General features: G+C 35.7%; 1 protein-coding gene across 1 annotated transcript in view; it reads left to right on the top strand.

Annotated features, from left to right (window-relative positions):
- Positions 1-13,604, top strand: part of Rpt6 (26S proteasome regulatory subunit Rpt6) — a 31,109-nt gene that overhangs the window by 10,247 nt on the left and 7,258 nt on the right. Inside the window, exons 3-6 of the mRNA XM_081739635.1 lie at positions 1,976-2,199; positions 5,608-5,800; positions 11,508-11,640; positions 12,572-12,725. Of these exons, the coding sequence (XP_081595761.1) occupies positions 1,976-2,199; positions 5,608-5,800; positions 11,508-11,640; positions 12,572-12,725 (704 nt within the window). The remainder of the gene's footprint in view (positions 1-1,975; positions 2,200-5,607; positions 5,801-11,507; positions 11,641-12,571; positions 12,726-13,604) is intronic.

The following is a 13,604-nucleotide window of genomic DNA, read 5'->3' as shown; positions in this document are numbered from 1 at the left end:
ATCTAATTTACTATATTTGTATTATTCATATTCTTAGCTTTCTACATACTTACACAAAGGTTTAAAAAATGAATGGAAAAAATTAATAACAACAAAAAAAAAAAAAATTAACACACAACGCAGGTCTGTGCGTTAAACAACCATCTTTTCGAATCAAATATTGCTCCTCCCACTTCTCTCACGAAGCCCAGCCCATGGGTCTAGAACCCAGGCGTAATATGAAGTCTCAAACCCCTCAGTACATACAAATTTTTATTCATTTCTTCTGCACATGTAGTCTGGAGCATATCACGACATATAGGAAAGGTATGTGAGAATATGTTATCAGAATAATTAACGTAAAATAAAAGAAAATACAGAAATGAAACGAAATACATTTCTATAAGTCTATTACACAAAATAAAATCAATATCCTCCAAATTAGTTCACAATAAAGATTATTATATACAAAGTATAAATGTGGAGTTTTAAACTACAAGTATTCATTGTATTTGTTCACTTTCTGTGCGATGTACTACTTACTGCTAGTTATTATCTTTAAAAGAACAATTTTTCAAACTGCTAATGGGTCCTTCAGAGTTAATAATAGGTTCGAGACTTAAAAGATATCTACAGGTGTCAGCAACAAAAATCAGCCCTTTGCTATGTCGTATAATAATTTATATTTTATGCCGGCTTTCATAACTTTGATACTGTATATAAGGGCCTAAAGCAAAATCACAAATCACGCAACGACGTACGCGAATGACCCAACCGTTTCCCTTAGTTCTTTCTTCCTTTCTTGGAATACATAAAAAAAATTGCCATAGGCAGAAATGGTAAGAATACTAGTGTTGTTGAAAGCTGGATTATGATCAAAATTTAAGAATGAGATTAAATTTTTCATTTTAACGTCCCATGTTAATGCCTTTTAGGCTAAGAGAGACGGATAATTAAGGCAAATGAATGATGATAATGGGTGGAATAAGATTGTGGGAGGACGTGGGAGTACCCCGGGAACGGATACAATGTTTCCACCACAAACTTACTTAACTTGAGATGGAAACAGGAACCCACGCACCAGAGGGAATCACTGTACCACTGAGCCACCGTGCCCCAGAAGTTTAAAAATAAAAAAATAATTTTAAAAAATGAGGAGAGAGAGAGTATATATATATATGAGACTGATGAAAGATTGAGGTGAGGTAGAGGGATATTTTGTGCCTAACAGTTCACTAACACAGGCTACAAAGAAAATGAAATTTTTAGTTTAACGTCCTACGGTTTTGTCTTTTATGCCAAAAGGGGCTGTTAATGAAAATAAATGATTGTGAAATTAAATTTTTGTGCTCTCCCATTGGGAATCGAACGCGGGACCACTTGCACCAAAGACACGTTTCAGCAAATAGGCCGGTGTGAGGGTTGAAAAAAATACAAGCTTTTTTCTTGCAAGGTTTGAGCAGTGGTACAGATTAGTAATACCTTCCATAATACGAATTTTTTATTATTACTCATATTTGCGAATTGGTAATGGGTTTTCCAAAAGAAGTTTGCATGTTCAGATGGAAAGACTGTATAAATTGAAACGAGTATTGGGTTTCGATACGGTGGTTCATTAGTAGAGCGTACGGTTCCCGGTTTGATTCTACACTATGTGATTATATGGTGGTTAATATGGTGTCTGTGGGTTTTCTCGGTCTCCTCTTGTACATTTTCCACCAGTTATTACATAAACATGCACTTTCATTAATCATCCATCTTCTTTAGCTTAAGAAAGCATAACCATGGGATGTAAATTTAGGACTTTCATTTGTTTTCATTTCTTCTCATGATTGTTCAGTTTCAACCACAAAATACTTTTGTAACTAATTTCAATCTCATGGATTTACATTGAGAGTAAGTGAATTTGGTGAGACTTCATCCGGATGATCAACATTTAGTTACGCATATTTCTGTGGCAGTGTAAATAATAGGATATTGAATTTTTCTTTTCCAGTGCGTATGTTACGAGAGGAGCTCCAGTTGCTTCAGGAGCAAGGATCTTACGTGGGAGAAGTTGTAAAGCCTATGGATAAGAAGAAGGTGTTAGTTAAAGTCCATCCAGAAGGAAAGTTTGTGGTTGATTTAGATAAGAACATAGACATCAATGATGTAACTCCTAATTCCAGAGTAGCGCTCCGGAATGAAAGCTATACGTTGCACAAAATATTACCTAACAAGGTAAGAAGGCGTTCAATTGAGTTTTTTTAGTTTGAGTTGAGTTTAACGTCCCGTTCAGCAGCGAGGCTTTCAGTTTTAAAATAATCAGTGGGTTAAAGCTAAAAGTAAACAAGTGTTGTTATATGAGATTGTTCTAATTCTAGGTTCTAATTTGGGGTGTGTATAGCGAGAGATACAATAATTAAATCTCATGAATCAACTTAAAAAGAGTTTCAATAAAGTTAATTTTGAATGAATTTGTGTTCGTGAATGAATTGTCTTATGCACTTGGAAAGCCTACCACAGATTTCTCTGACACATACCTGTTAAGTTCTGATGAGGATGAAACTTCCAATTCCGTGCTTTTGACTACTGCTCAGCTCCGACTCTGATATAGTTCTTGTTGCTGGTGAATTATTACCTCGGAGACAGAGTATTGATGACCAGTAGTCCTTTACTAGTCATATAGTGGTTATGCCGAACACCCAGTTTCGGCGGTGTTAAACTTGAAGGGAGTCGTTATGTTCATGATGACGATAGACAAAAGATGTGAACCAACTCCATGAACTACCTAAACTGCATGAACCCCCAGATCTGTCGGAACTCCTCTTTCTTCAAATTACCTAATATTTTATATCAGGATCTTTGCTGATTTTGATAATCTAAAAGCTCGTGGACGTGACGTAAAGCCACATGCAGTAATAAAAGTATTCCCGAGTCCGTGTTCCATAAGTTCCAGAACAAATTTCGGAATTTAGCGTATAAGACAAATTCACAGACATGATTGTATAGCAGAATTTACATAATGATCTAATTCTTCAAATACAATTGTTTACAAGTAAACTCATTTCCGTATTTTCTTATTTCATAAACTTAAAATGAGAATCAGATTTAACTTGAAAATAAAATCTAAGATTGGTACTACCATCACCATTATGTATATGCAGCTGTAAGTTTTAATATTTCAAGATCTAAATGTTTTAAGTGTTTGACAGCAGTTTCAATTCCTGAAATGTAGTTTGTGCTGATGAGTGTTTGCGTCCCAATTTATTTTGTTCTTGTAGAAGTTTTGATGTCTGTGAAGATAAGCCACAGGAAAGTTAAGAACAAAACAATAGTAAGGTAGTAATTTTCGAACTACAGCATCTAGTGCACTAATTGGTGTATTGCAGGCAGAAAGGACAAATCTATTTGAAGAACGAAAGTAAAGGTAGAACGTATTTACTGATCGAGTTAGTGTAAGAAGCACAACCTTTTACGAAGGAATATCAAACGAGGTTAATAGCTGTCTATTTACAATGGGTTATTTACTGGGGCACAGTTAAATAGTATTTGTCATGTTTTTAAATTTAGGAAAGGTTTTAACATTTCCTTTGTGCGTGCACGTAAGTCATAGCCTTTTTCATGTTTTGCTTTATGTCTAGAAAAAGAGCCCTAAGTAATATTATTCAAAGAATACGTATTATTTATGATTAATGTAAGCAAACATACATAAAGAGTGTAAAAGTGGATAATTGGACCGGGATTTTCGATGTGCAGTGCCGATGCGTTAACCACTGCATTACCCAGTCCGCTTCCTAGAACAGCCATACACTCTCTCACTCTTAACACGTTAACTGCCGGCTAAAATTAGCTGGTTGGGCCCCAGGCGCCATTGATGCAGTATTATGTAACTCACTGAAATATTCACTGGTTGCTATAGTTCTCCTCCCATAAAGTTAATAAGCAAAATACTTTTTCACAGGCCATTAGTTCCGGTATACTTTCGTACGCCGTATTGGTCCGACAGCACGAATAAGTAGCTTTAGTTGTGAGCCAACGGCTGGGAATAGACTCATAAACTCAATATTACAATGTTGGTTCCATCGGACCAACGCGGCGCAGTAGGAAAGTTCACTGTTGGGCCCATCGGCCCAACACGGCAGCCAACGTCCGGATCTCTTTACTTACATCGCATGACTTGTTGCTTGGACAATCCAGTGTCCATATTAAGAACACCTTTGATGGTTATAATTATCGTAATATATTCATGAAAGGAGGAACTCGCACCGAATTTGACGTGTAAAAAATCCAGTTGTTCCCTTCCATTCATATATAATGGTAATACAACCGTCATAGGTGTTCTGAATACGGACGCTGGATTGTTCAAGCACTACAACTAGACTGCGGTACAAGACATGTGACCTAAGTAAATAAAGAACACCGACTTCAAAGGCTAAGAGTGTATGATTGTTCCGGGAAGCGGATTGGTAACGTAGTGATTAAACGCATCTTCACGATTCGCCAATGATTCCGGGTTCGAGTCCCGGTTCAGTCATTTACTTTTCACTCTTTGTATATCATTGAATTACAGAGGATTTGGGATGTAAATAGTCCGGTTGTTTCCTCCTTTCATTATTAGTACATAACGTAAGCAAACCTTGTTGTGTTAAACTTCTAACCATGTTTAAAGCCTTCGATGATCAATACTAAGAAAAATTTAACTGATCATAAACTCTTCTATTAATCAAAAAAATAATCTAGTGATTATGAATGTAAATGTGAATGTAGCAGTACTTATTTTCATTTTTAAGCTATATTTTGCCAATCATCTTTCTAGAAATGTGATTTCCAACTGTAAAGTATAAAATAAAGGTATGTAAAGGTAAACTATTTAATGCCAATAATAAGAAAAATTACATTGTGCATATTGGAGTTTTATTATATGTAGTCATTTCAATGTCGTACTTACCTACTGAAATCATCTTCAAGACTAACAGTTCGTTAAAGTTTCTAACCGAGTTGCTTGATTTTAGATTTACCAGATTTTAAAGGTCAACTCCTGCTAACCGCAGTGAAACTTCTAAAACTGTCCAGTCACTGAAATTCATTGATTGAAAATTGTGTAAAAATTGCATAACCAATAATGTGTAAAACTTATTCTTCAAAAACCTAGTTTTCCATAGTGATTAAAGGATTTATAAATCTGGTGAAGCAATTTGAAGATTAGAAATGTAAAATCAAGCAATTAGGTTGGAAACTTCAACGTACTATTGACCCGGAAGAAAATGTAACTGAATAAGTAAGACATTGCTGTAATAAGACATGTCTAACGTAAATAAGACTTGCTTGACATATAATAGAACTCCAGTACGCATAAAGTAAAGTATTGTATTTTTGTTTCTTCCCACCTCAACGTGAAGTTTTTACATCCTTCAGATTTTTAAGAAGCTACAATATGTATGTTGCGTGTTGTTTGTAACCATATTTTATATATATATAGCACACCCTTGACCGATAACACAGCGAGAAAATGGACACACCAAGAACGTATTTTATATACACAACATAATCCTTCAACTTTGTTGTATTGCTGTTGTAGTATTTTGCGATTTCATTTGCAGTAGTTCATTTTTGGTATTAAAATATTTCTTTTTTTCTTTTATCCAGGTTGATCCACTAGTTTCATTAATGATGGTAGAAAAAGTTCCCGACAGTACATACGAAATGGTTGGTGGGTTAGATAAGCAAATAAAGGAAATTAAGGAAGTGATAGAGTTGCCTGTGAAACATCCCGAATTGTTCGACGCCTTGGGTATTGCTCAACCTAAAGGTGTGCTGTTGTATGGTCCACCAGGAACAGGTATTTTGTTCATTTCTTCCTTTTAATTTTTGGCTCAAGTTCTTTTTACTTGAAATATTAAGAGTAAGTTCTAAATTTAAACATTGCAGTTACAAGGTGTAACTATGTTACCGCAATATCGCGCACAGGAAATATTTTTAATACCTTAAAATTTTTCCATGCCTCTGCCGTGAGTTTCAGTTTACCGATAACTTTTCAGTGCTCACAAATATTTATTTCAGTCAGGTGAGAAGAAACAATTACTTGTTAACAGTACTTTTTATGGTATTTTCTCCTGTAGAATATGCCGTTCAGATTATTAGGTATTGACGGTCGAGGTTTACCTAGCCGACAAAAATTAACCCCAATAAGAGTACCAACAATAAATGTTGAAAGCTGCAACGAATTGAAATAAAACAGAGAAACAGAATTTTTAAAAACTAATGTCGTTGGCAAGTAAGTTCAACTAAATCTTTCTTAAGTTCTCTTTTCACTTCATAAATGTTCACTATGTAAACGTTAAGGTACCTGATAAATTTACGGAATACTCAGGATGAAGTGAATATGAATAAATGCAACCTATATTTTCTAAGTTCTGCACCTGATGAAGTTTTTTTGTTACACGCTCAAAATATATTAGTTTCAGTTTTAGATTTGTGATCAGGAGAACTGAAAATGATGACTCCACATTCATCCTTGTCTTATTTGATGACAAACCGGATGCGGATGCAAGCGCAAAGTGATGACAAACCGGAAAAAGTCAGGGAATTTGAGAAGACCGGGAAAAGTCGGGAAGTACTATTAGGAGTCAGTTAATTTTGAAGAAATTATGACCAATTTTTGGTTCTAAATTACTTTTTATTACAGACACTTTAGAAAACATTTGAAGGGTAAAAGAAGGAATGTCACAAAACTGCATTTTCGAGAAAACTGCGTTTTAATATTGAAAACCGCGTACAAAATGAATGGTGTTAGTCAAATTTTGTGCACCTTTTTACATGGATATTTCTACGTCTACGCATGCATGTGGCATATACAGTCAAATAGTACCAAGAGTCACCAACAGATAGGACAAAGAACCCGTTAAAGCACACACATGAACTTTCCTTGTTTTTTTCCCCTTACCCTTCATTTATTCTTCAATGTAATTTGTCTTTGCTACGAAAGACTAAAATTATAAAAACAGTAAAAAGAGTGAATTTTCTTTTTGCGAACTGCGTAGTTTCTAGTCAGGAACAGTACAGATATTTTTCCAACTTACTGTCAGCAACCGAATTGATGATAATAATAATAAACATAATAATAAACGCTTTTGATAGTGTGAAGCGTGTGAGAAAGTCAGACAACTCATCACTTCATTCAGATTTGCCAAATATGATTTATTTACGAACTGTTTTCTTTCTTATACGACCATATGGATCTACAATAATTTTATTTAATCTTACATTAAAATCGGTTGGAAATGTTGATTTCGGACTGTGCGAATATGCTGTTATCCCAAGATGACTGTATAATTATCTAATCTAGACTTACGTTCCCAAAATTGTGTAAGTTAACCTAGTGCAATCGCCTCATATTAACATTCTCTACTTTAGAGTAACATTTCGTAAATTGTTGGCAATCACTTGAATGATCCGAGAAATTCCTTTTCTGGTAAGCCAAGCCAAACCCAACGCGGAGAGTTCTTCTAGTTCTCAAATTAGTGCATACTTACACCTGTAGAAGTAACTCGTTATAGTAAATTGCGCTCCTAATTACACAGTTTTATATAGTGTAATAGCATATATTACTGAAGCTGTGAGTTTGCTTTGAATTCGTTTCGTAGTAAGAGAGCTCTAAAACAAAGGATTGAAGGTTTTTAATGGTAGCTGAAGTGAAGTCGCTACAGACATTTCATTTTCTCGTGTGCTTCGTAATCAGTTGAAGTTATGTATAAAGCACCAATTACTCACTGTTACGCCACAATCTCTGTATGGAGCAATCAACAGGATTAACAGGATGTATTACCAGCATTTCTGAGAGTGAAATGTCATCTTTGTCGAAGAAACATTCCAAAGTGATCATCACAGTGTTGTGTGTGTTTTCAGTAGTTAAGTGTGAGAAAGCCGTATATTAATAAGTGCTTTCATATCGGTATCTGTACATATGTCGCACTTGAAATGTGAAGTTACTTGAGAGTTTGTATATATATATTTTTTTTTTGTGGGAACTATCCAATAAATACACAATGTTCAAGTAGCACAAGAGTCGTTCAAGGTTGACCGGGATTTTCGTACGTAAATAATCGATTAATAGCCGGATCATGATGAAACTTGCGAGTGGCGTAATGTATTCCTTCTCGAGTAACTAGCGCCTGGCATGGCGTATTTGGCGCATGCGTAGCAGTTGCAGCGAACATGGCGGCAAGCAGTGTGTCTGGCTGTGGAGCAGCGGTGTGCAATCAAATTTCTTGTGAAGGAGAAAATTAAACCAGCTGAGATTTTCGGAAGATTGCAAGCACAATATGGTGAACAAACGATGTCACGGACAAGAGTGTAGGAATGGTGTGAACAGTTTCGCGAAGGACGGGAGCTGGTGACAAATGAAGCGCATGGACACATTCGCCGACTGCAGACACACCAGTGAGGGGAACCCACCTTAAACAGATTTGATGTGTCCATTCGCTTCATTTGTCACCAGCTCCCATCCTTCGCGAAACTGTTCACACCATTCCTACACTCTTGTCCGTGACATCGTTTGTTCACCATATTGTGCTTGCAATCTTCCGAAAATCTCAGCTGGTTTAACTTTCTCCTTCACAAGAAATTTGATTACACACCGCTGCTCCACAGCCACAGATACACTGCTTGCCGCCATGTTGGCTGCAACCCTACGCATGCGCCAAATACGCCATGCCGGGCGCTAGTTACTCGAGAAGGAATACATTACGTCACTCGCAAGTTTCATCATGATTCGGCTATTCATCGATTATTTACATACGAAAATCCCGGTCAATCTTGAACGACCCTTGCATTTCTGTTTCCTTTTCTGTAGACGTTGTCATTCAAAACTTTATCACGTACGTGCACGTATATGAGCTGTTTTATGGAGAGAAGTTGAGTTTTGTTCTCTTCACTTCTTGATATTAACATAATCCCCTCGTGTGTCATAGAATCAAAAATATTCTATTTATGAATCGCTGAAGATACGTGTTAATTCTTTGTTACTTTAATAGCTAAGGTCTGCGAACAGACGGCATCCTAAACCAGGTCTGTAATCGTCTCTGTTGCTTCAAGGCTATTCAGTATTTACATCCGCTTTGTCTTTCGGTCACTTTATTCTTATTGCGTGGGGACAATAAATTTAATCTTTTACAGCAACAGATAGGTACGGAAAAATTTCTGCCACGGGTAAAAACGCGGTTACATCCCTCGCAGACGGTTACAGAAGTTTATAAACATTTAAAATGAAAATTCTAGCATGATTTCAGATATAATTAAGTATTTTTTTTTTTTTTTTAAATTGCTAACTTCAAACGTAGAAGCTTATTTCTTTTCCATTAATGATGTGTAATGAACCTATGTTCTGTACTTGTGCGCATTGTCTTTCGCTGTAGCCTTTGCAGTGGAATATCATATTGGTGAATCATCCACAAAAGGCAATTTGATCAACTATCCAATGGTAAATTAATTTTCGATGCACGCAAAATTCCAACCTTTTTCCTTTCGTTTCCACTAGTTCCGATTTTATCGGAGTTTCCCGTCCTGCATTAAGTGAAGATATCTAATCATGCAAATGAAAGGATTTTGGAACATAATTACTCGTATTTGAGTGTCTGTGTTTTCATTGTAATGTATTTTAATTCGCAAAGATGTTTATTTCGGAACTGAAAACTGTATGGACATCTAACAGGTGGCAAATGGAAGTGTGTGGTCAGACTAGATGAAGCATAGGTTTATACCTATTGTACACTTGTCAAATACGGGTTATTACCTATCACCTTAGCGATGCAGAGGTACTTTAACACTACCGCAAGGAATTTATGGTTGTTATGGGACTTGTGTATGCTGGGAATCTAGTAATCCATAAAGTTGACAAAAATATAACTCCAATCAACTATGATGACCCCATTTCAGTACAACTATCTCACGTTCATAGGGACAGTGTACCCTAAGGCGTGCATATTCACATGGATAAAGCATCAAGCCACACTATTCGAATATTCCGCCACTTTTACTATAAAATAGGACATGAATGAGGTTCCACTTATTCTGTTTGTTGGTGAAGATCTTGACACCAGTGCAATTGATTTTTGGTCTGAGGTCTTTTGAAACTACATCTCAACACATTGTCATCTTCGAGTTATTTGTGGTCTCTGGGAAACTTACAGGGAGGAATGGTCGAGAACATTGATGTCCATTCTCTAGCGGTCTTTTACAGTGGGAGTTACAATTTTGATTGATTGTTCATAATACTGGTGGTCCAATCGAACACCATTGCTGGTGGCGACATGCCATTTCTTGAGGCGAATAATTGTTAAATAAAGATGATGCGATTCGTGAACAGCTTTCAGTCTTTCAAGATGTGATAAATATTTGGAATATGTATGGGATGGGTATATTCTTGTTAATTACTATATAGTATCTCTTTTTGTATAAACAAGGGTGGCCAGATTTAGAAAATAGAAAATGGGCATAATCATAGTAATTTCATTATTCGTACCAGTAAGGAAGAAGGCTCTAGCTTCCTTAACAGATGTTTATTTATTAAACTTTATTTCAATTTTAATTGTTACATTAACTCTCAGCAATTAACAAGAACTGAAACTAGGGACATCGATCATCTTTTGAATATCGTATTCTTTGATGATTGGATTTCTTACTGTAGGGTAAGCTTTACTTCAAAAAACTGTGTAAGTCCATAAAGAAATTGCTAGTATACTACGTAACAACGATTCGAAAAGCAAGCGAGCGAGAGAGAGAGAGTGAGTGAGTGAGTGAGTTAGTGAGAGAGAGAGAGAGAGAGAGAGAGAGAGAGATAGAAAGAAAGAAAGAAAGAAAGAAAATAAATGAATATATATATATATATATATATATATATATATATATATATATATATATATATGTATGTATGTATGTATGTTTGCATTTTTCTCCAGACATCGGAGAACTTTCTGAAAAAAAGGAACAATTCCGTTAAAAACGGGACGTCTGGTCACCCTAAACAACAAGTGTTTTTGAATAATAGATAGAAGGTAAGGTAAGCATAAGTGGTGTCCATTACAGAGAAAATCCAACACTGATAGAGACCTCCAAACAGTGGAAAATATAAAATACAATACAAGACAAATAGACAGAAATCACCGGGGTGGTGTTAAAAAGACAGTGATGGTGAAAGATCAGAATTCATGACCAAATTACACCATGTAATAATCAAATTTTAAATTGCCAATTTCGACACGTATCCAACTCGAGTTTAATCTCGGGATACTCCCACTTTTCATTCTATCAATTCTTCCATCATCATTCGCTTGCCTTAATCGTCGTCTCCCTTAGCCTAAGGGACACAATCGTGGGACGTTAAACTGAAATATTTCATTTCATTGTTATCGAGTTTAATCTCATCTTGTATCGTGAAAATGTCAGCATGCATAAACTTGTTGCATAAAATTGCTTGCTAGTTACCGAACACCTAATAGGAAAAGAAGACAATATATTGAGTGTGTTAACTGTCATATTTGTTATTCCAGGCAAAACCCTTTTGGCCCGAGCAGTAGCACATCACACTGAATGTACTTTCATTCGGGTTTCCGGCTCAGAACTAGTGCAGAAATTCATTGGAGAAGGTTCAAGAATGGTTCGAGAATTGTTTGTGATGGCCAGGTAATATAATTAATAATCGTTTTCAGTACTGTTTATATTGGATTTTGATTCTTTTAACTGGTTTCTTTTTCCTGAGTTCTGTTACAAAGGAGGAAGAATATAGGAACTCACATAAACTTAATAAATGTACATGGTGTTACAAAAATCTGTTACAAAAATAAGAAAAAAGTTCATATGGACCTGTGCTTAAAAGTGAATAGTTTCGGAGTTATAAGGCGTCGAAAACGTGAAACAAATGAATTTTAAAAGTTCAAAGCTCCCGACTATGGGACCTATCGTAGTCGGGTCAAGACATCACTGAGGAACTAGTATATGAACTATCCAAATATTCATGTTTAAGAAATGCTCCAGTACTTGCACACCAATTTTTAGAGAGGTAGGTGGAGAGTGATCAAGTACTCCCGAACAGCCTCTCTAAAAATGATTATGCAAGTACCAAAGGTTCTGAAAGTTAGATATTTGGATAGTTCACATACTAGTTCCTCAGTGATGTCTTAACCCGACTACGATCGGTTCTATAGTAGTGGAATCATGGACTTTTAAAGTTCATTTTTTCACGTTTTCGGCTCCCTATAACTACGAAACTGTGTACTTCCGACCACAAGTCCATTTAACTTTTTTTCTTTTGATATGATGAATTTATTCCCAAAACATTGTGACAAATTTTCGTAACACCTTGTATATATTGGCAATTTTCTCTTTTCTACATTCCAACATCGAGTCGGTTGTTTATTAATGCCCCTATAGGGTATGGATTACTATCTCAGCTTCTTAAATTAATAACAGCTTACAGTGGTATTTTGCATTTTATCTTGACAAATTCTGATGGTTATTCTGTATTTCTATACCACAAGAAACTTCTTGTGTTACTTAGATATTTAAAAACAGAATTACTTTGTATAATGATTTTCATTTTCTTTTTCTTGTACAGAGAGCATGCACCGTCTATCATCTTCATGGATGAAATAGACTCCATTGGTTCTTCACGTATTGAATCGGGAAGCGGTGGTGACTCAGAAGTACAAAGGACAATGTTGGAACTTTTGAATCAGTTGGATGGCTTTGAAGCAACCAAAAATATTAAGGTAAAATATGTATGGGACTAGTACTAGTAGATATATGAAATAAATTCAGTAACCGTCAAACAATTAAAAATAAATAAAGAATAGGAAGTCTCGTAGGTCTTTGCAATTACTAATTCTGATGTTTTTTTTTGTAACCATAGTAAATTGAGAAGACTAGCCAGGTAAGGTCTCACTTTACGTTGAATCAAGTGGAACGTTTGTAGTTTTCTTTGAGAAACCATAGAAATAATTTCTAGCAAATTATCCTCTGCGATTAAATAAGCGCGCTGTCCTTAGGTGCGCTGATTGGAGTTCTTGAGCACATTTATTGTGAGTCGTACAATAAAGCTCGATGCTAGAATCATCTTTATATCTTAAATAGTGCGCAGATTAAACGAATTTCTCATTGACTTAAAATTTTTATAGCTGGTTGATTCCTGTATGTAACAGGGTTACAAGGGGAAAGCCAAAAGAAACCGGACTTTTGTTCTAAAAAATTAAGTTTTTTACAAAATTCGTCAAGTTTCCGGTAAAGTACTGTCAGTTAGATGCGATGCACTTCTTCACTCTTTTTTCCAACTATTTGAAGCACCTTTGGAACTCTTCAACTTTGATATCTTCCAATGCCCTCTGCGAAGCTCTGTTTACAGCATCTACATCATCAAACCACTTCCCTTTTAGTTTTTTTTCTTCTTTTCAATATCGGGAACAAAAAAAAAAAAAAAGTCTCACGGGACTAAGTCTGGCGAATACGGAGAGGGAACGATAGCCCACCCCTGAGAGGCCAAATAGTGGTTCACAGACTATTTTTTTTTTTTTTTAATCCTGTGGAAATATGTAAGGAACAAACTCAGCAGTAACACGTCTCATTTGCTAATCCTCAGTGTCAAAATCAGCTGA

This window comes from Thermobia domestica, chromosome 15, assembly GCF_964235325.1.
Source record: "Thermobia domestica chromosome 15, izTheDome1.hap1.1, whole genome shotgun sequence".
NCBI lineage: Eukaryota > Metazoa > Arthropoda > Insecta > Zygentoma > Lepismatidae > Thermobia > Thermobia domestica.
The sequence above is the reverse complement of the archived record's forward strand: the minus strand, read 5'-3'. Positions and strand labels throughout refer to the sequence as shown.